The sequence below is a fragment of the Lemur catta genome, chromosome 1 (genome assembly GCF_020740605.2).
Source record: "Lemur catta isolate mLemCat1 chromosome 1, mLemCat1.pri, whole genome shotgun sequence".
Lineage (NCBI taxonomy): Eukaryota > Metazoa > Chordata > Mammalia > Primates > Lemuridae > Lemur > Lemur catta.
The window spans coordinates 92726519-92750337 of record NC_059128.1 but is presented as its reverse complement, the minus strand read 5'-3'; the positions used below and the strand labels follow the sequence as shown (position 1 = coordinate 92750337).

The 23819-nt window shown below is 32.7% G+C and overlaps 1 protein-coding gene across 2 annotated transcripts in view; it reads left to right on the top strand.

The window, feature by feature from the left end:
- VPS13C (vacuolar protein sorting 13 homolog C) overlaps nt 1-23819 on the top strand; it is a 166083-nt gene that overhangs the window by 63625 nt on the left and 78639 nt on the right. For both annotated transcript variants that reach the window (XM_045530580.1, XM_045530588.1), the window contains exons 25-39: nt 388-527; nt 3985-4138; nt 6751-6830; nt 7933-7992; nt 9199-9361; nt 10106-10222; nt 11654-11757; nt 11947-12114; nt 12633-12937; nt 14212-14359; nt 15080-15188; nt 18854-18990; nt 21076-21232; nt 22487-22566; nt 23097-23156. In XM_045530580.1, coding sequence (XP_045386536.1) covers nt 388-527; nt 3985-4138; nt 6751-6830; nt 7933-7992; nt 9199-9361; nt 10106-10222; nt 11654-11757; nt 11947-12114; nt 12633-12937; nt 14212-14359; nt 15080-15188; nt 18854-18990; nt 21076-21232; nt 22487-22566; nt 23097-23156 — 1982 coding nt within the window. The remainder of the gene's footprint in view (nt 1-387; nt 528-3984; nt 4139-6750; nt 6831-7932; nt 7993-9198; nt 9362-10105; nt 10223-11653; nt 11758-11946; nt 12115-12632; nt 12938-14211; nt 14360-15079; nt 15189-18853; nt 18991-21075; nt 21233-22486; nt 22567-23096; nt 23157-23819) is intronic.

Below are 23819 nucleotides of genomic sequence, written 5' to 3'. Positions count from 1 at the left end.
TCTCTTTTAATTTTGAACTAGAATGTAAGCTTCATGAGGACAGGACCATGAATATCCTGGTCATTCTGGTGTCCTTAGCGGCTAGTGCAGTCTGATACATGGTAATTGATGCCCAGTGAATATTTTGTTGTGTACTGAATGAATGAACTAGTGAAAAACAGAATTATCAAAGAAAAGATTTGCTATTTGGTTTTAAATATGATTACCACATGCCAGGTTGAGCCATTTTGTGGAACTTTGAAAAAGAAACTATTTTGATGTTTAATATGAAGATTATACCTAACAAGTGAAATTTACTTTTGGGAGATTTAGATTTGAGTGTTTTGAGTGTTTATACAGTTTTCAGTGAACATTGTCTCATATCAAATGAATGTTTTTTTCCTTTAGAGTCTGATGATGAGTATTTCGATGCTGAAGATGGAGACTCACAGACTGGTAAAAGTATGAAAGGATCAGAAGTAAAAAAAGTTGCAGAGGTCCCAAATGAAGAGCTCATTAATCTTCTACTCAAGTTTGAAATTAAAGAGGTATATGCATTTTTTTGTCAATAAATAAATATATTCTTATTGTTACTATCTTGTAAACTATCTCAAGCTAGCCCTAAATGTTAAGTATATTAAAAATGTGGTACTCTATCTTCGCTACTGCCCAGAACACCTGTGCACACACACATACTCAACACACAAAGTTTCAGAAAAATGTTATTTTCTAAAAAACTAATGTAAGAGTGATTCATGATGTATCTACTTTATTCTGGAAGAGCTTAAAACTCTTAATTAGGGTTTGCTTTTCCGCAGAAAATTTTTATGATGTTTAATTTTTTTAAATTTTTTTACTTCTAAGCTAAATAATATTGCTCATTTTCATGTTCATAATTTGGAAAACTGCAAGCAACTTAAATATCCAACATGTTCTTTACAGCCTTTAAGAGTCATGTAGTAAAAGTAAACATGGAAAGATGTTCACAATATATCATTATTTGGGGAAAATATTACAATACCAAGGACATTATGATTCCATTTAAAATGACATGTATATATTTTCTTTGATAAATTACAGACAGTATTCATTTCTGGGTGGTGGGATTACAGTTTTTCATATTTGCCTGTTTGCTTCTCCATATATTCTACCATTTCTATAATAAATTTATATTGCTTTAATAATAAAACACAAAAGATATAAAATGGAGAGATGTTCCTTATTGACTGTTTTATATCCCAAAGTGAGAGCATGTCCTAAAATATAATGTTAGAAATACCAGATTTTAATTGTGTGTACAAATCTAAGTAGTATTGATATTTGTTTTAGAGAAAGATAGGTTCTCTGCTTTTAGCCTTGTTTGACTTCTCTCTTTCTCTCATACTCTCCTCCAAAATATGAGCAAATCCCTTAACCCTAACTTCAAAATACATTCAGCTGTTTGCTCTTTCCTTCCACTGCTAGTGTATTGTTCACGTCACCATCATGTCTTTCCTGGATTATTGCAGTAACCTCTTACCTGTCTCTGCTTCCGTCAGGTACTCTGTTCTTACAGTTGCCAAAGTCATCTTTTAAAAGTGTAAGTTAGGTCATGTCACTACTCTACTCAAAATCCTCCACTGAACTGACTTTAAATCTCACTCAGTGAAGGACTAAGTCCTTCCCATGGCCTATAAGGCCTTACATGTGTCACCGCTTGTGACTGGCTTTATCTTCATTCTCTCCCACCTTGCTTACTTTGCTTCTGCCATATTTCTTTTATTCTTCCAATAGTATTTTTCATGTGCCATCATCTACCAGATGTTTTAGATACTGGAAAATAGCAGTGAGTAAAGTTCTTGCCTCATGGCATGTACACTTGTCTTTTATTCTTCCTTATATATACCAAAGCACATTCTTGTGCTTGCTGTTTCCTTTGCCTGGAACACTCATTTCCTACATGGCTTAATTCCTTAGTTCTTTCAGGTATTTGCTCAAATGTCATCTTATTGGAAAGATATGACCACCCGACACAACATAGCAACCACTTTCCCCAACACTCCCTAGAATGTAAGCTTCTTGAGGATAAGGATTGCCTTTGTCCATTTTCTGTTGCTGTAACAGAATACTTTGGACTGGGTAATTTATAAGGAAAAAAGTTTCTATTTCTTATAGTTCTTGAGGCTGGGAAGTCCCAGGGCATGGTGCCTACATCTGGTGAAGGTCTTCGGGCTGCATCATTCCATTGAGGAAAGGTGGAAGAGCAAGTGAGCTTGTGTGAAAGAGAAAAGCACAAGGGGCTGGTCTATAACAGTCAGCTCTTGCGAGAACGAACCCACTCTCAGAATAACATTAATCCATTCATGAGGGTGGAGCCCTCAGGACCTAAACAATTTCCATTAGGCCACACCTCCCAACACTGTTACATTGAGGGTTAAGTTTCAACATGAGTTTTGGAACGGGCATTCAAACCATAGCAAGGACCATTTCTGTTCTGGTCATTTTGGTGTCCTTAGTTGCTGGCATAGACTGTTACATGGTAGATGATGTCTAGTAAATATTTATTGAATATTGAATGAATGAACTAATGTGAAAAACAATCAGAACCACTGAAGAAAATAGTAGTGCTATTTGAAATATATTTCTCAGTGTGACTTTTTTTGTTGTAGTTTCACATGTTTCTGTAGTGAAATTTATTGCATATTTTCTTTATGTCCCAGTTTTAATGTATGTTTAGAAAATTCTGTTACAAATATATTTACCCGTGATTCTGTATATTGTTATACTTTATTATTTCATTGTTTTCATTTAAATCATTTGTATGAAACTTTTTTAAATATCAATTTTGTACTTAATACCTTACTCTATACTATCTTATTGTCATCTTACTGTTTTTCAGTTGATACTCCTGGTTATTCTTAAGTATATAATTATATCATCTGCTAATAATAGTAATTTTTGCCTTTTTTTCAGTATTTATATTGTTCTGTTGTTGTAGTTACTGTTGCTGCCTATCAAGTTTCCCTAAAACTTAGTAGCCTAAAACAGCTATTTCATTTTGCTCACAATTTTGTGCTTTAGGAATTCTGGTAGGGCCCACTTGGGTAATTTTGTGTATAAACTTTCATTTGGTTGCAGTCCAATCTTGTCTGGGGCTGCAGTCATATGAAGCCTCAAGCTAGACTCCATGTGTCCCACTCATGTGGTTGCCAATTGATACTGGCTGTTGGCTGGGAGCTCAGCTGGCACTGTTGACCAGAACACCTACTCATAGCCTCCCAGCACGACAGTCTCAGAGTAGTTGAACTTTTTACATGGCAACTGGCTTCTCCCAGACTGAGCATTTCCAGGTGGGAGTTTCATGGCCTTTTTTTTTGATATCAGAGGACATCATAGTATCACTTCCTTTCTACCCTATGATCGAAGCATTCATAAGCCTGCCCAAATTCACAGGGTGGTGATAAAAGCCTCCACGTCTTGACTGGAGTATCAGAGAACTTGTATCTTTTAAAAATTGCTATGTATATGTTTTATTTTTTATTGGGTAAATATTCTGGCTGTCATTTCCAGAATTAAGTAGTAGTAGGATCGTGAACATTCTCGCTTACTTTTGGCTTTAATGGGGATACTCTTTTTTTAATCACCAAACATGATTTTCTTTTTCTCTTTTTTTTTCTTTCTTCTCTTTCCATCCAGATTCTAGAGCAGATTTTTGTTTTTAAATACAGGTTTTAGAAAATCATATTAAGGAAGAACCCATACATTCCTATTTTATTAAATTTAAAAAAGTAAATCAGTGGAGTTAAATTTCATCATGATGTTTTCTAGATGTACTTATATTCTCAATAATAAAATTTAAGATGATAATTTCTGATTATGTTAAATAATATTATGATAGTAGAAGAGTATGAGCAAAGCTTCTACCATTTTCATAGTGAGGTTTATAGAGAAAGATTTTGTTATTGTTATTTTAAGTATGATTCAGACTTCTTACCAACTTTTCACTGGCTGTGCTAATTCTTTTAGGTGATTTTGGAATTTACTAAACAACAGAAAGAAGAAGTTACAATTCTAGTATTTAATGTTACTCAGTTAGGAACAGAGGCTACAATGAGAACATTCGACTTAACTGCAGTGTCTTATTTAAAGAAAATCAGCTTGGATTACCATGAAATTCAAGGTAACAGCCATAAAAAATAGCACTAATAGCCAATAATAAAAATAGCACTTTTGATTATCTGAAACACTTTAATTTATGATAGATAATAGCTAGCACTGTTCTAAACACTTTACAAGTAATAACTCATTTAATCCTTATAACAATGCTGTGGGGTAGGCAATGTTGTTATCTCCAGTTTACGTGTAAGTAAACTAAGTCATAGATTGGTTATGTAATTTACCCATAGTCACACAACTAGTATGACTGAACTAGTTGTTAGGGGCTGAACCATGGTTTTAATGCTAGAAATCCGGCCCTAGGATCTATGGTCTATTATCTATTACCTCAGAGAGTTTATAGAAATCCCCTTGATATAGGGAGTATTATTCCCATTTTACAAACAAAGAAAGCCTAAGTAAAGAAAGATTAAGTGGCTTACTCAATGTCATGTATCTCTTAAATGGCAAAACCTAGGATTCATCTCTGGTCTTATGATATTGAAAGCCTTGTTCTTTCTATTAGTTCGTAGATCACAAGAAGCACCAGGTTATGAAAATAAACGTGGTAGGATGTAAAGTTAGCTCTTCTAGAAGCTTTTATAGTTTATTCATTTCAATGTATATCTTGTATGCTCAGATATTTGGGGCATGAAGGAATGGATGAATCTACAGTAATTAAAATTCCCTAATATTTGCCTAATGCTTTAGTCAAATACAGTCATCCCTTGGTACCTGTGTGAGATTGGTTTCAGGATCCCTATGGATACCAAAATCCGCAGATGCTCAAATTCTTTATGTAGAATGGTGTAGTATTTGCATAGAACCTACACATCTTTCCGTATACTTTAGATCATCTCTAAATTACTTATAATACATAATACAATGTAAATCCTGTGTTATGGTGTTGAGTTTTGAAATTTGTACTATTTTTGATTGTTGTATTATTTTTTATTTTTTCAAATACTTTGATTTGAGATCGGTTTATTCCATGGATGTAGAATTCACAGATATGGAGGAGTGACTATATAAAGACCTGTGCTTTGTAATTTTTTTTTTTTTTTTTTGAGACAGAGTCTCATTCTGTTGCCCAGGCTAGAGTGCTGTGGCATCAGCCTAGCTCACAGCAACCTCAAACTCCTGGTCTTAAGCTATCCTTCTTCCTCAGCCTCCCAAGTAGCTGGGACCACAGGCATGTGCCACCCTGCCCGGCTAATTTTTTCTATATATTTTTAGTTGTCCGGTTAATTTTTTTCTATTTTTTAGTGGAGATGGGGTCTCGCTCTTGCTCAGGCTGGTCTTGAACTCCTAACCTTGAGTGATCCTCCCGCCTTGGCCTCCCAGAGTGTTAGGATTACAGGCGTGAGCCACCGCGCCTGGCCATGTAATTTTTTTAATTGTTGAAAACTTTAGAGGAAAAATGTTTTATGTCTTAGTAATTTTCTCTGGGCACTGTGTTAAGATAAGAGCTTACTGTCTTGAGGGAAAAGATATAAATAATAAATTTTCTAGGCTATTTTGTCCCGGGGAAGGTTATGACCTTGGAAGTTAAGGAAAAGTTTTAAGATGTCTACGGAGCAAGAGTTAATAATAAAAGATGTATAAAATGGTGGGCAAGTAATTTCTCCCTCCACAGCTTTTAGAGGTGGTAGTTCCTTGGCACATCTATATAACGTTATAGAGGACATCTGGTAGTACCTGGTGTTTTTAAGTTAAAAAGAAGTTTAAGGCCAGGCGCGGTGGCTCACGCCTGTAATCCTAGCACTCTGGGAAGCCGAGGTGGGTGGATCACTCGAGGTCAGGAGCTCGAGACCAGCCTGAGCAAGAGTGAGACCCTGTCTCTACTAAAAATAGAAAGAAATTATCTGGCCAACTAAAATATATATATAGAAAAAGTTAGCCGGGCATGGTGGCACATGCCTGTCGTCCCAGCTACTCGGGAGGCTGAGGCAGTAGGATCGCTTAAGCCCAGGAGTTTGAGGTTGCTGTGAACTAGGCTGATGCCACGGCACTCACTCTAGCCCCGGCAACAAAGCGAGACTGTCTCAAAAAAAAAAAAGAAGTTTAACAGTTCTTCCTTAGAAAAAAATCTTTCTTCTTCTAAGTAAGTCATCTCTCTCAGTATAAATAAAGGAAAATTATTTAAATTTCTCCAATAGAAATAAGTTATTTGCTCTAGAATGTTGGAGCTCAACAGGATATTAGAGATTTTTGTAGTCCTCCAACCTCCTTGTTGTATAGTTGAGGAAACTGAAGTTAAATAATTTCTAGTAAGAGTAGAGATGGACTAGAATTCATATTTCCTGATTTTTATACCATTGGTCTTTCTACTACCCTACGAATATACATATAGCCTTAAAAATATCTAGAGAAGTTTTATTTTTGAACACAGATGTGAAATCAAGTGAAAATAAATATACATGTTTTTAAGTAAGTTGAATGCCAAAAGTAAGGTAAAGATTTGGATGGGTTTATTTTTTAAACAGTGATGGCCTTAGTATTTAATAACCATGACAATATGCACAAATATGTTTTTAAAGCTTAATTAACAAATTAAAAAGAAGACATGTAGAAAGTTCAAAAGTTAAAAAAGACCAATTTATTTGAAACACTTTTTTTCCTTTTTCTTTAATCTAGGTTCCAAAAAGAAACCCCTTCACTTGATTAGCTCTTCTGATAAACCTGGATTAGATCTTTTAAAAGTGGAGTATATTAAGGTACGGGCCATAGAATGATTATATATTTATTGCATACTCGAAAGTATACCCTTGGAAGGAAAAAGATAATAGTACATTTCTAATGGCTCTGGATGTGTATCACAGTTTTTAATTACAGGAATATCTACTGTTTCTTTTTTCATCTATACACCTTATTTCACCTTCACTTAATTTCAGGGCTATTACAATAGTACTAAACTTCTTGTCCCTAGAGCCTGGGGACAAAATAGGTGCTATTTCTATCTTCTAGGGCACATTTGCATACCTACACTCATTGTAGGTCATATATAGGTGACATTTGGCTGAGTGTCCTGCATCAAAAAGGATAAAGTCAAATTAGATTGGATTCAGAAGAGAACTTCTAGGATTGGGAAGGAACATACGGTATTTAGTTTCATTGAAGATTTGTTGATTTGCTTAATCATTTAACAACTATTGAATATCTGTATGTGTTATTGAATGTCTATATTGTTAGGCCCTTGGGATATAGAGATGAAAAACATTCCCTGTTCTAAAGGAAATTAAAGATAGACAAGTATACAACATTTAAAATATTAATATAATGTGATTGATTTTCTGATAAAGAAAAGCTCAAAGCATTATGGGAGTAGAGAAGCAGGGAAACTGGCCAGGCCAGAAAGCATCTCACAGGAGGTTAATCTTTGAGTTTGAATTTACTACATTTATTCTCAAGGGACAGAACTTGGACCAATGGGTAGTTATGATGTGAGATAAGATTTTCAGCTCAGTAGAAAGACCTCACTAAGTCAAAGTTCTCTAAAGATTGGATTTGTAAGGAAACAAGATTTCTTTCACTGGAGATTTAAAAAAAAATAGATTTACTAAAGACTTTATAGAAGGATTTAAGCATTAGATGATGGACGGACTAGATGACCTCTATACCTTTCAGCCTTCAAAGTTTATCATTCTGATCTTAGCTGCAGTTTCCCAGAAGTGAATGTTCTCGCATGTTTAAAGAGGATGACATATTTATAAAATACATTTATAACTAAATATAAATAAATTCACCAGAGATCATAAAAAAGTGATTTATTTACTTTGATCTTAATTCATTCTTTAGAACTCTTGTTTGTTTTTTTAGGCTGATAAGAATGGACCTAGTTTTCAAACTACTTTTGGAAAAACTGAACAAACAGTTAAGGTAAGAAATCCTGTTAAAGGAATATATTCTATTTGCAAATAACCTACTTTGGAAGTCTCTATCCTTTGAGCGTAATTTGATGACATAATCAAGGACCAGTAAAAGTTGTATGTAACCTTACCAGATACTTACCATGCTCTGTGTTTATGATTCACCTTACCAAAGCTGTTGTTTTGGCTTACTGTATCATATCCTGATATCCTTAAAAGTTTTAGTATTTTTTCTAAATAAGGGAGTACTATAGACAAAGGAACTTTGATTTACAAAGAGCTAACAGGATTCTAAATAAACCAAATTAGATTAAACCATTGTTTAATGCAGGGACAAAAAAGTGAATCCAACTGAGTCAAGGAGAGATGTTGGGTACTTTTGAAATTATATTACTTAGGTAGTAGCTTAGAGGAAGAAGAGGCAAAATGTGCTTATGAGTTACATTAAAAGGAAAATGAGAGAGATGAGCTCTTTTGAGAGATTGCAGAATCTGTTGTAATATTGTGAACCTTCTTTTTGTAGTTTTTATATCCATTTAGTGATTTGATAAAATGAAAATAAATTCTTTTCTCTAAATAGATTTTTATTTTAATTTGCTATTTGAAAACCACCCATTCTTGAAAACAGTATGTTGTTCCTTAGCTTTCTAAAGTCTTTGTTTTAAAAATGTAGTACTTTCCCCCTAAGTTATATATAGTCTATATTTCTTTTTAAATGATTTGACAATTACTATAGTTTTAGATCATTTAGTAACTGAGAACTCACTCATATTGTCCTTTTTGTGTTTAAATCTCACGGGATACCACATTTGAAATAATTTCTGGAAATAATAGTAGCCCATGATAGTTCTAGAGTTTTGTCTTTGACTTGTGCATCTTATATAATCATAATAGTTATTGGAGATCCCAGAAACCATATATGTATGTTGAATGTTAGGATGGCCATGAGAAGCAGATTACAGACTCCATGACCATTATGCTTGGGAAATAGAGTAATTAGGTTATTGTGATACTCTAATGTAACCCTGAAGTGTGTAAGTATAATTTACTCTATGTATATTCCCTAAGGGAGTTATGAATCTTCCTCTCTTTCCTCATCCTTCCAAGCAGTGAAAAGCAGTGATGCAAGCCCAGCTGTGGGAGCCTTTTGGGTCCATTGTGGAGACAGGTTATAATTGGCTGAGGAAAACTAATTTTCTCTTTAAAACATTCTTAGGTGGCCTTTTCATCTTTAAATCTATTACTACAAACACAAGCTCTTCTCTCTTCTATTAATTACCTGACAACCATTATTCCGTCGGATAATCAAGACATAGGTGTTGCCAAGGAGGTACAAATTCCAGCTGAAAAACAACAAAAAAATTCAACTCTACAGAAAGGTATGAAAACACATTTTAATTTCTTATTAGAAAGGGTTTTAGAATTCTAGAGCTAAATGAGGAATATTAGAGATCATCTAATTCAGTCATTTAAATGCTGTGTCCCCCCCTTCTATCCCTTTCTTATGCAGGTGCCTGTTATATAAGGCAAATCTAATCAATATCACTGTTTTAAAAAATGTTTGTATTTGTTCTTATTTTGATGGTGGTAGGGGATGTCTTTAGGTAGATAACAGAGGAAGAAGACCTGTATTTATACTGAGCTCTTCCTGCCCTCTTGGTGATTCCTAAAGGGGCTTTAGGAAGGGTTAAGCTCATCTTCTATTTTACACACAAAGGAATTAAGACCCAGAGACAGAAGTTAGGCATTCAGGGATAGCATCTAATCGGCCAAGAGCCTAGATTTTGGATCAGAAAGAACTCAGTTCACATCCTGATTCTGCTACTTAAAGTGTGTGGCCTTAGGCGCATTATTTAACTTCTCTGAGTTACAATGTACTTATTTATTTATTTATTTATTTTAGATTTTTTTTTCTTGTTATTAAATTACAGAAGTAACATGTCTCACTATTAAAAATGTAAACTCTACAGAATATGTAAAGCAAAAAAAAGTGTTTGAAATTTTTAAGAGTTTTATAATTTTTTTTTAACAGAATACTGGTTCATTTAATATAGGGAAGAAAGCTGAATAGAATTTAGATTACTAGAATCTAACTGTGATGGAATACTTTGTTTTATTTTCAGTGATTGTATCCTCTAAAGATAGTGACATTATTGGCTTCAGCCTATTTGCCAAGTTGAATGCTTTCTGTGTCATTGTTTGTGATGAAAAGAGCAATATTGCCGAAATCAAGATTCAAGGTAAAAGTTCTCAGTGGTATTAAAAATTGCTGAAAAGATAAACTCCTGAGTTCGCTCTTTTTCCCCCTCCTGCCCGTCCCCCCTGCTTGTTAATGCTAAAGAATATACAAATGGAGTGAGCTGTGAAAGCTGAAAGGACCTGATCGCACTGCTTGCGTTCTTCTCTCTGGGGTGTAGATGTTGGTCAGAATCTGACCATCCAGATGAAACCCATACACACTCTGGTGTTTGGGACCTTCCTGAGAGTTGTCTGGCGGGTGGAAAGGGGTACTGATGGCAGTGTAGGCATCCGGTTGTTGGACTGGAAGAAGTGTCAGTCTAGAATTCAGGCGAAGGTCTGTGGATATGCTTTATCTTTATAATATTTAATTTTTTGAATCTATTTATGTTTTTTACTTTTGTATTAACTTTTTATTTTTTTATTTGAAAAAATTTCTTAGATATACCCTTGACTATAGACATTTTTTTATTTCTTAAAATTTCTTAGATATACCCTTATATTATCTGTACATATGATATTTTATATGTAATTATATAGTACATAATTATATATTATATTTATCTTTATTTAATCATGCTTTATCTTTATGTAAAACAACCTTACAATGAAGAACAAAATCTACAAGCCCATTAAGGTTTTTTTAGGCAAAATCTGCTAAAACTCAGCTAGCTTTTCCTTTGGCCTTATCTTTACCAACTTATTGTGATCTGGTAAAGGTAAAGAGTATGTTCAGTGAGATTCTTTAAGAACTTAAAAACCAGAATACTATGGTCTTTTTTTTTCCACTGTCCTTTCCAAACTGGCAGTGCATCTAGTAGCCTGAATTTGATTTGTGACTTTTCTTTTTAATTTTTTTTATTGATACATAATAATTGTACATATTCATGGAGTACATGTTACATCTTGATACAAGCACACAACATACAATGATCAAATCAGGGTAACTGGGGCATGATTCACCTGAAACATTCATCATTGCTTTATGTTGGGAGCATTTGAAAACTTCTAACTATTCTGAAATACAATAAAGTATTGTCAACTATAGTTGCCCCATTATACCACTGAACATCAGAACTTCTTCCTTCTATTTAACAGAATTACCCCTTGATTTGTGAAACTTTTATAGTTTCCATGTAAATGACTAGATGAAAGGTAAAAAGGACTTCCGTAAATCCTGAGATAATCAATTTGCACTAGATGTGTTTTTTTTCAGAAGATTGAAAATTCACATAATTATTTTTTAACAAACTTATAGGTTTTAGTGTTTATAAAACTGAAAATACCTAATATTGTCATTTGCTTATCAATTCAGAGTTCAAACATCGTTAAATTTTAAAAAAATATCACCCCAAAATAAAATCATGCAGTGGAAGGAAAGCTCTTATTTATGGTAGTTCTATAGAAATTATAATAATACAATTCTTTTTCAGGCCTTGATTCCTCCCTTTCTCTTCAGTCAAGAAAACAGTCACTTTTTGCCAGATTGGAAAATATTATTGTCACAGATGTTGATCCTAAGACAGTTCATAAAAAAGTAGGTGATAGTAAACAGTTAATATTTTTTGATGATTGAATATGAGGTTCTATTATAAAATATATTAAAAAACATTAATGAAATATGCTTCAGTAGAATGTTTTTATACACACAATCCCTTTTCTAAATGGTCTTTTATTTTGTCATTAACTTTCTGAATAGAATACATTTCAAATCTCTGTTTTTCAGGCTGTGTCAATAATGGGAAATGAAGTTTTTCGTTTTAACTTGGATTTGTATCCAGATGCTACTGAGGGCGATTCGTATACTGACATGTCCAAAGTGGATGGTGCACTATCGCTGAATGTTGGTTGTATTCAGATTGTGTACCTTCATAAATTCCTTATGTCACTTCTGGTAAAGTCATTATTTATATATTTTTTCAACTGAGAACTAATTAAATAACTGATGGCAATTATTTAATTGATGAACTAATTAAATAACTGATAATTATGATGGCAAATATTATAAACTTTAGATTTTAGGGTGGGCATTGTTTTGATTATATAATAGGTGGTATTTATGTATGAATGTAGAGGTCAAAACTACTGTTTAACAGTTGAAATCTGAATCATTTGATATTTTTTGTCTAGAACAATTTATTTTTGCTATAACATAATGAAGCTAAATTCTTGAATACAAAAGTTACTGAAAAAATTTTTTTTTCTCTGTTCATTAGACATATGACATTAGCCCTTGTCAGGCAGATCATCACTGTAAATGGATTATCCGTAATTTCTTACTACCTCTAGAAAAATAGGGTGCAACTGAAAGTTATCTATTGTAAAAAATTAACATATATAAAAAGATGATAGTATTATTATTGATGTGCCTGTGTTCTGTTTGAATTTCTCCTTTTAACTTTATGTCTGTAGAACTTCCTGAACAATTTCCAGACAGCCAAAGAGTCTCTGAGTGCTGCCACTGCCCAGGCTGCAGAAAAGGCTGCCACAAGTGTGAAAGATCTTGCCCAGAGGAGTTTTCGTGTTTCCCTCAATATTGATTTGAAAGCACCAGTTATAATCATCCCACAGTCTTCCATTTCCACCAATGCAGTAGTGGTAGATCTTGGGTTAATCAGAGTGCACAATCAGTTCAGTCTGGTGTCTGGTGAACACTACGTAAATCCTCCAGTAATTGATAAAATGGATGTTCAGCTAACAAAGCTCACACTTTCTAGGTATGCTCTCAGTAATTGTGGATTTAAGTATTAATGTTTTCCTTGAAATTTTATGACCATTGAAATTCATACCCAACATACCTCTTCTATTCTACAGAGCAGTTTATTTTTTCATGAACTTTTTATTTTGAAAATTTTCAAACCTACAGAAGAATTGCAAAAATAGTATCATAAGTGTACCTACATATACTTGTAGATTCATCAACTGTTTACATTTGCTTTAATCTATATATATACATATTAATATTATTTAAAGCATTTTTTGCCAAATTATTGAAGAATAGACATTGTAACCCTTTGCCCCTTAAATACTTTGTGTGTGTCTCCTAAAAACAAGGACATTTTTAAATTAACCGCGATGTAATTTTCAAAATTTGGAAATTTCCTTTTGATAAATACTATTATTAATATCTAAAATACAGTCACCATTTGGATTTTACCCTTATCTGAGCAATGTCCGTTGTAGTAATCTCCCCCACCCCGATTCAGGATCACTCATGGCATTTAATTGTATTCTGTAATACTGAGGGGAATTTCTGTATCCATGGAAACTTATTCTGGAATAGTTCTTCAGCCTTTCTTTGTCTTTTATGTTTATGGGTACATAACTACTATGTTATGAATTTTGAAGAGTAAGGTCTAGTTGCAGAGAATTCCTCTCAGTTTGATTTTGTCTGAGTGATTCTTCATGGTTTGATTGAGCTTAGACATTTTGTCAGGAATACTGTATAAGTAATGTTACATCCTCACTGCTAACCCTAGGTGACACATGAAGTCTGTACATAATTCATTTAAAAATCATTTTCTACCGTATCCAAGGAGATTTAATTATTCAGAATAAAAATAATGGTTATAAGGCAAGTCCAGAAAATAATCTTGGAGAAGGGCTTTTGAAATGCCTGAGAAAATGCTAACTGTCCACCTTACCATTGTTGTCTTCAGTCTCTGTACCAGTACATCTGTTGATCCTTAAAGAAATTGTATTTGACGGTTTCTTCCATCTCTTCAACAGTGTGAATTTCTTTTAAAAATTTATTCCATTTTTACCTATCTACTGTTTAAAGAAAGAAGTTTTCTTAATGGTTCATTATATTATCACATATCTTAATCCATCTCTCCTAGTGGATTATAGATTAAGTTAATTATAGATTTAGTTTTGAAAACAGCAGCACTGTTTCAAATCAGTATTCAGACCAGCAAATGACTGCTTGACTCTGTTTTTTAAAATATGTTGCATTTATTTATGCATATGCATCATTTCTATTTTTTATTAGGACAGTGATCCAACCAGGCATCTCCCATCCTGATATTCAGATGTTGCACCCAATTAACTTGGAGTTTTTTGTAAATCGGAATCTAGCTGCATCTTGGTACCACAAGGTGCCTATTATTGAAATTAAAGGACATCTTGATTCAATGAATGTAAGTATATGAGTGAAGAAAACTTTGCTATTGAAATTTTAAACACTGAAGACTTTCTCAATATAAATCTAAATGAAATGTAGAATTTTATACTGAATGGTGTAAGAAAAATTTCAGTGAGACATCGTTTAACAAGGTCCTTATTATTTTTAGTAGAATATTACTTAACTTTTAAATTTGCTGTACGTACACATTGGTAGAATTGTATGTAAATTACTTTTTAGCATATTATATTACATCTCATACTGCATATTTATACACACATTTTTATTGTTAGGGATATCTGAGTACTCCTCAGTACTCAGTGATAATTATAGCGTTGAGGGAAATGCCTATTTTTTTATATTAAGGACAACTCTATTTCATTGGAATTATTATTCTTATAAAAGAATTTATGTATTTTCTGAATTTTTCACTTTTTTAAATTGATCAGATTTTTTTGATCATAATTAATTTTCAGTAAAGATAATATGTTAAGCCATTGGAGCTAATATTGAATCATAAATTATATTGTTTTTCTGTCAATGTTTTATTTGTCTTTGAAAATAAAAATTTTAACATGAAATAAGTAGTGAAATAATTGAGTGAGTAGTTAACTTTTCATTCAGTGTTAGTTATTATCCTGTCCTTTGTGTTTTGTTACTGTGAAGTTATTTTATGTATTAAAATTGTTTCATTTTAAAATGTAATATATATATTTTTTAACATAATATTTCACAGGTTACTCTAAACCAAGAAGATCTTAATCTTTTACTTAGGATACTAGCAGAAAATCTTGGTGAGGCTGTTGAAGACGTGGATAAAGTGAAACCAAGGGTACAAGAGACAGGTAAGAGGCTGACAGTAGGGGGCATAATACACGTGTCTATTTTACAATTTAGTAAGGAGACAGACAATAAAAATGAAGTAAACGAATACATATTTACAAATTGTGATTTGTATTAACAAGATAAAAACAAGATGCTATTGAATGCAATCATAGTTGGAGATGATTGACTTTTTTTAGTTAAGCAAACAGTCAGTTATAGTTTCAGACTTTTTTTTCTAAGTTGCATGAGTTGAGAGGAGGCCATAAAGAAGGGTTTCAAATCAGTTGTGGATTCCTGGAATAATTACTGAATTTGTATGTATAGAAAGAACATTTTGAGTTGGCATGATGGTATGGTAGCATACACTATCTGGTTTTAAAATAAGTCTTAGTAGCAAAATACCTGTAAGAATTGAGATAGTTAATAAAGTATCACTTCCCAAAGATACTGAAAAAATTATACTACAATAAAAATGCAAAGAAAATTTAATTTATTATAGTGGCCCTTTTGACCTAATGACAAAGTAACTACCAGACTTATTTTTTTAAACTGCAGTATATGTATATTTATACATAATGTACATTTACATTCAAGTATATAATCTTTAATTTTTTCAAACAAATGATAGTATCCTATATATATGTGCATTTGTGTTTGTGTATTTATGGACATTGCTGTTTTTTAAAAAGTTAACCATCTCTTTTGGTGTCCATTCCATATCTGTGGATATACTGTGTATAGATCTGCTTCATTCTTTTAATGGCTGCCTGGTATTAATTTCTGTCGAAGTGTCATAATTTATTTATCTAGTGATAGACATTTCAGGTTGTTTTCAGTCATTCACCATTACCGTGTTGCATCAAATATCCTTGTATATCCACTTTCACAAGTGCATGCATATCTGTAGGATAACACCAACTAAAGGATATGCAGTCTTTATTAATCTAACATAAATCCAATCAATAATTAATTAAATCAACAAATAAATTCAGTGAGCTTAATTTAATTTAAAGTTCTGATGGATCATGCTGATTGCCTTCCATAGAATTTGTACTAATTTTGCACTCCCACCAGGTTATTTTCCATACCTTTCTAATGTAGTATATTATCAGATTTTAATATTTTTGTCCATGTGCTAAATGAGAAGTGATATCCCACTGTATTTTTTATTAATAAAAAATCTTTTTTCTATATGTTAATATGTACAGTAAAGTACACAAATATTGTACAGTTTGATGAATTTTACATATGAGTGCACCTGTGTTAGCACCACGATCAAGATACAGCACATATCTAGCACCCCAGAAGGCCTCCCAAACACCCTGCCTGCACATTTACCCAGAGGTAATTACCATTTTAACATATTGACTGCCACATCACAAAAAAAATTTTTTTCCCTGGGGCCACAGTGTTTTATTCAAACAAAATGATCCTTTCTAATTTGTTATTTTTTTGTTTTGTTTTCTATGCATGAGTTATATGCAGCACAATCCCCATTTTTAGAATTCAATTGTCAATATTAATTGTAACAATAAGAACATCAATGAGTAAGATTTTCATGAACCAGCTGCAGGGTTTTGCTTCACAAGGCCCCAGGCTCAAAACTAGCCTGAGTTAAATACAACTCACATGGCAGTCAATGTATTAACTTGTAATAGATAGATTAGTTTTGCCTCTTTTTGAATTTCATATAAATAGAATCATACAGAATTTACGGTGTTTGGCTTCTTTCATTCAACATTTTGTTTGTGAGATTCATCCATGTTGTTGTATGTAGCAGTCGTTATTTTTGTTCCTGTGTGGTACTCAGTTACATGGGTGTATCACAATTCATTTTACCCATTCTATTTTTGATGGACATTTGGGTTGTTCCCAGTTACCTATCACAAATAAAGTTGCTATGAATGTTATCATACATGTCTTTCGATGTACTTATATACTCTTTTTTTGTATATATAGGTAGGAGTAGAATTACTGGGTCATATGTTAGATTTACATTTAGCTTCAGTAACTTATGGTAAATTATACCAAGCAGTTTTCCAAGTGGTTATACTAACTCACTTTCCTCCCAGCAGTGTATGAGAGTTCTAGCTGTTTCACATTCTCATCAGTACTTGGAATTGTGAATTTTTTAAAATTTAGCCATTCTGGTGGATATATAGTGGTATCTTGCTATGGTTTTTATTTATTTGACTTACGAATGAAGTTATATGAACATCTTTTCATATACTTATTGGCCATTTGGATATCCTTTTTTGTAATATAACTGTTCAAGTCTGTTGACAATTAAGTTTATTGAGGTTTTTTAGTTGATGTATAGGAGTTTTAAAATTTGTTCTGAATATGAGCCTTTTGCTGATTATATGTATTATATCTATATATATGTGTTGGTATATATGTAGAAATATCTTTTCCCTGTCTGTGGTTTGCCTTTTCACTCTTAATGGGTCTTTTGATGAATAGAATTTGTTAATTTTACTAAACTTCAATTTACTGTCTTTTTCAATGATCAGTGCTTTTTATTTCCTATGTAAGAAATCTTTGCCTATTCCAGGCATTGTTTTTTAAAAGCAAAATATTTGCTAGAATTATTTTCCCTGGTTTACATTATGTTTGGAATAGTGCTAGAACAAGATGATAGTTAAGAAACCTTAACTACCTCAAAGGTAGTTACTTTCTCAAAGATAATAATTAACAGCAGTGGTTTTCCATATGGAATTCTGGTATAGTTTACACTGCAGGGTTCCTGTGTGTTGTGTTATTTGTCAATATAATGCTAACTCTATTAATAGTAATAATTAATTTAATGATATTGAGGGGTAGTAAAGAGTGAAGGCTATAAAATCAGACTTACAAATTTGGATTCCACCACTTGTGTGACACTGGGCAAATTACTGCATCTGTCTGAACCTCAGTTTTCTCATCAGTAAAATTAAAAATAAAGGACAATAAAGTTCCTAACCTCAAAAGAATGTCATAAGAATTAAATAGAACAATCCACTTATAGCCTTAGAACAGTGTCTGGCACACAACTATCACTTAGCAAGTGATAGTTGTTATTTTTGTGTATTACAGTTTAGAAAGAAATTTTATAGCATTTCAGAGTATGTGAATTCAGGAAAACAGCATAGGGTTTATATAGCTTTGCTTTTGTTTCTTGTTATGGCATAAGAGGGCCTAACCTCCCACCGCTTTTTTTTTTTCTTTTCTAGTCTTACCTCTTGTTATCTTCTCATTAGTTAACCATATCAAATTCCATTCTGTTTGCAAAATGTGTTATTGTTCTTTGATTTTCCACACTTTCTTATCTTTTTCTTGGAATGTCTCCTCTGGGTGAGGAGGTCTTTCCACTTTCTTTGAGTGATGCCTCCTCCATTAAGCCTTTCTTGACCTCCCCACAACAATGCCATGCCTTGTTCTGTGCTTACAGTGCATTTCATACAGAGTCCGTTAACACTTCTCCACTTCATGTGACTGTGTGAGGCCTACTTATTTTGTTTATTCGTATTTTAAATGTATAAGTCTCTTCTACTAAATGATGAGCTTTCTTAGGGCCAGAGCTATTTCTTATTTGTGGATTTTCAGTGCCTGCACGAGATCTAGAGTATTCATATAAGTCCACAATAAGTATTTGTGGAAGAAATGTGTGAATAAAAGTGAATGAATTTCTTTTAAACATTTTTAGGTGAAATTAAAGAGCCCCTTGAAATCTCTATTTCACAACAAGATGTACATACTTCAAAGGATACTTTAACAACTGGAGTGGAAGAAATTAGATCTGTAGACATCATTAATATGCTGCTGAATTTTGAAATTAAAGAGGTGTGTAATTTTCATCTATTTTTGTATAGTGAGGTGAATAAATAATGGATATTTATAATTACCTCTACTAAAGTAAACTTGTAGATAATTGATACAGATGAAAAATATCTTACATAGGCTATTTATGTGTGACAGTGATGTTTCAAAATTTGAAAGTTTATTCGGGGTGAATTATATTTGGGAGATATAATATTTCATAGAGAAAATGGTAGCATGTCCTATTACATGCTTTTTAATGATTTTAGTACAGTTGGAGTATACCTTTCTTTGGATTTCATATAAGAAAGTCAGGAAAGGGCAATAGTGACAGAGAAATCCTTTGCAAATTTTAGAAACCCATAATAGAATAAAACACAATATGTCTACATTTTTAAAAAAATGTTACATTACTATATGTTTTTCACCTGCAGATTCTTGAGGAAAGATTAAATGAATTTTCCTCTTTATTCACACATTAACAAATATTTATTGTATGTGCTAGGTGCTAAGTATACAGACGTACAAGGCAGAGACTTTGAACTCAAACAAGAAGACGAGCAATTAAAATTTTTATATGTTCCCTTTAAAAATACACTCACTGTCTGGGGAATGGTCATGCTGGAAGGTGCTGACTCGGGGAGGTGGGGGCAGGGGAGGGGATGGAGGTATGACTACATGGTGAATGCCAGGCGCACTGTCTGGAGAATGGACACGCCTGAGGCTCTGACTCAGGGGGATGGGCGGGACACGGACAATGTATATAACCTGAGCTTTTGTACCCCCATGAAGAGCTGAAATAAAAAAAAAAATACACTCAACGTACTGTTGGAGCTTGTGGTGTTGATGGTAGGGAGCGGCATCTAAGCAGACTGAGAGGGTCAGGGAAGATTTCTTGGAGGAGATGACATTTGAGTCAAATTTTTAAACAAAAATAAATCATCTGGGAAAAGAAAAAGGGATCAGGAAAGGCTCTGCGTCAGGGTAGAAAGAGAAACAAGGCTTCAATGCTGAAAAAAAAAAAAAAAAGAATGGCCAGCCTTCAGGCTGCAATCTTTTGTGAGAAATAAAGCTCTCCTTTCCAAAAAAAAAAAAGGGAAACAGGCATAAAAGTATGTGTATGTGAGAAAGCATAGTAGATAACAGGGGCTTTCAAGAACTTCCTTCAAAATCCCTTTATCATAAATAGTGGTATGGAGGTGGTGGTCTTTTCTAAGTTAAAAATAATAAGCTTGTTTAAACAAATGAGGCGGTTCTCCTTTTTTGATCTGAAATACATCTTTGAAACTAATTTCTTTCATCTTAAACTTCTGAGTGTTTTTGGTTAGTATGAGTTAGTGAAGATTTTTAATCTTGGGTAATTGAAACATTGATAGATGAATCATTCTATTTGTAATAGTACTTATTTAACTTACTTAAATCACTTAATTAAATCAACTACATAGAATTACATAATTCTATTAAGTATTTAAGTAATAATTAATATGTACATAGAAAACTCAAGTCATTTTTAATATTATTTGTAATACATATTATGATAGTTCCACTTCTTTAAGACAGTAGTTGAGGGGACAGTAAAGGGGAAGCAGTTTGCAGCTTCCAGGTAGATATTTGGCATTGTCTGAAAACATTACCTGGCAGGGAGTGTGCTAATGGCAACTAGTACGTAGAGGCCAGAGATGCTGCAAAATGTCCTACAGTGCACAGGACGGCCCCCACTGCAATGAATTATCAGCTCAACATGTCAGTAGTGCCAAGGTTGAGAAAACTTGCCTTAGGAGTAGTATAAAAATTGGCTGTTTGTCTCACAGATTTGCAGATGGAAGGCCATCCATCAGACTAAGGGTTTGGGGAATTAGGCTGAACCTGCCTATTTTTTTTGGTACTTTACTTTTGAAAACTATCAGACTGTTGTGGTGATACTTCAAAAGTCTGAACAAATAAATGTGCTTTCTGAGATAGATAATACTAGGCAGTTTTTGGGCTCAATAGAAGTAAATATCTTTACATTGTGTGAATTTCTCATATCCTAATGGTTATTACATTTTTGACTTATCTTCATTGTGTATTAGTGACATAGTTTGTGTTAATATTGATACCTTCTTTTAGGTTGTGGTTACTTTGATGAAAAAAGCAGAAAAGAAAGGAAGGCCTTTACAGGAATTAAATATCTTGCACCTTGGAATGGAAGCTAGAGTCAAAACCTATGACATGACTGCTGAAGCTTATCTTAAAAAAATTAGTATGCGATGCTTTGATTTCACTGGTAAGTGTGCAATATCATCTGTGTAAATTGCTCCTTAGGCAGAAGGTCCCTATCTTTTTGTGAACATAAGACATTTATTTGTGTCACCATAATTATTTGGTTAGGTTAAGTAAATTATTACACTGAAAATTAGCTGTGCGTGGTGGCATGTGCCTGTAGTCCTAGCTACTCAGGAGGCTGAAGTGGGAGGATTGCTTGTGCCCAGGAGTTTGAGGTTACAGAGAGCTATGATCAGGCACGTGTACACCAGCCTGGGTGACAGAGTGAGACTGTCTCTTAAAAAAAAAAAAAAAAAAAAAAAAAGGTAAAACATTAAAAAAAAAGTTATACTGATATAGAGGAATTTGTTATTTTAAAAATTTTACTAATTTATGTAGTTATTTATCATAAACTAAGAATTTATCTCAATATCTGTATTTAACATGAAGGAGAATATATCTAAAAAATGAAACACATATCTTTAATGTATACATATTAATACATAATACTTCAGTACTTGTAAAAAGCATCATTTCATTCTGACTCTGCAATGAGAACTGACATATTAGGGAATCAGAAGCCAGGTATAACACCTAAGTACAGAGTCCACTGACCCTTTTTGAAAAGTTGAGTTAATTTACTAGGAAATATAGCTTTTATTTGTTTTTTTATTTTTAAATTACATAAGTTTTTAAGTTTGTTTTTAATTATATTAATAGGAGCTTATGAAAAATAAAAATTAAATAAAGGAGTATGTAGAGGGAAAAATTTAACATCACTTTGTAGTTTTACTTCCCCTCAAATAAATACTAAATTATTATTTAGTGGACATCCTTGACACTATTTAAATTCACTTTCTAAATTGCAACAAGCCAACTTTTAAACTTAGATGAGTGTTTAAAGTTTATAAGAATGCTATGGGATATCTTTAAGTAAAGTAAATTTGTATTGAGAATAATTCCTAGTTTATGTATTTTATAAGTTTGTTCTTTAATATAGTATGATTAGTTTAAATGAAAGTAATACAGTAGTACCAAATGTTATACTCGTTGTAATTGGCTGGTACTAGGTTTTTTGTTGTTATGGAGTGCCTTTCTACTTTTCAAAGCCAAGTTTATTGAAGTATGGTTATATCCAGTGTACTCTACCCTTTTTAGTGTACAATTCTATGAGTTTTGACAGACATACATTTGTGTAACTGGCTGGTCCTGTTTGAAAACATGTTTAAAATGTTTAAGAGACTTGATGGGTCAACCTTGTCTTTTTCTCTTTTAGACTCTAAAGGAGAACCTCTTCACATTATTAACTCTGCTAATGTGACTGATGAACCTCTTCTGAAAATGTTATTGACAAAGGTACCCAGTTTAATTTCTAGGATTCTTTAATGTTTGAATATATGAAGTTATATATATTACCCTCATATTTAATATTCCAGTTTTCTCTCCTAATATTTTTTATTCTAAACCGTTGGTTGTGGTGAATTATGCAAGCATTTGAAAATCCTGGATATTTTCATTAACCTTCTGCGTTACCCTATGTTGTTGAATAAATGAGAGTAGTACAAAGTTCTGTTGTAATTTGAAGCAAAGTATGTTAAAATCTAGATATATATCAGCATTTCTCCTACTTTTTAGATTAGTATACCTAATCTAGATATACTAGCATTTCTTCCCGTGTAGGATAAGGAATTTGAATTTTTGTTTGTATAGAATGTGAGAAATGCTTATATGGTCAGTTCATTTTGGGCATGTTCTTCTTTGCCTTTAGGAAATATGTTTATATTGTTTTATTAACATACTTTGAAACGTATTAACAATATGTGTATTTTCAACATGTGAATTTTTAGTGTTTATAACCCAGTGTTTTAATTTCCTACTATTTGTAGGCAGACAGTGATGGACCAGAGTTTAAAACTATTCATGATAATACCAAACAGAGATTGAAGGTAAATTTTTTATAATTTACTATAAGCCTGGGTTGTGTTGATTAAATCTAGCTCCATAGCCGTTTTCAGTTGTGAAAATGTGAGTTCTAAAATTAGAAGGAGGGTACGAATAATAATAGATCTAATAATGGATCTAATTTGTAGATAAAGTACATGGATATAGAATTGAAATAAAGATTTTATAAAAGATTATTTGTTTCCCAGGTATGAATTGATTACTTGGTAAGTATAAAAATAATACTCTTAAAGGGAATTTTGTTTATTTTTAGTTCATTATGGTTATTTGGCCTAGTGTTGATGGAAGCATTGAACATTTGAATTACGTATTGGCATTAGGGTTAGAGTAAGATTAAGGACAAAGATAAAGCATGGCCTAGTATAGACATTGCCCACGGCCCATGTGAGCATATCATAGTCAGTCTTGGAACTATCTGAAATGTGGCATAAGGCCTGATAATACTTCCTATTTACTTAAAACTCATCAAGTTTTGTTGAAGTTAGAATTGTGGTCATACTTGCAAGTGGGCAAAGTGTTGGTTTATTGTCTTGTGAGGATTAACATTGTAATAGCAACTCCTTTCTTAAAAAAGTAAAAATTTTAAAAAGGCTCTTCATTGAACTATTCTTGAGCTATTTGTATCTGTTGAAGTGTAACATAAAAAT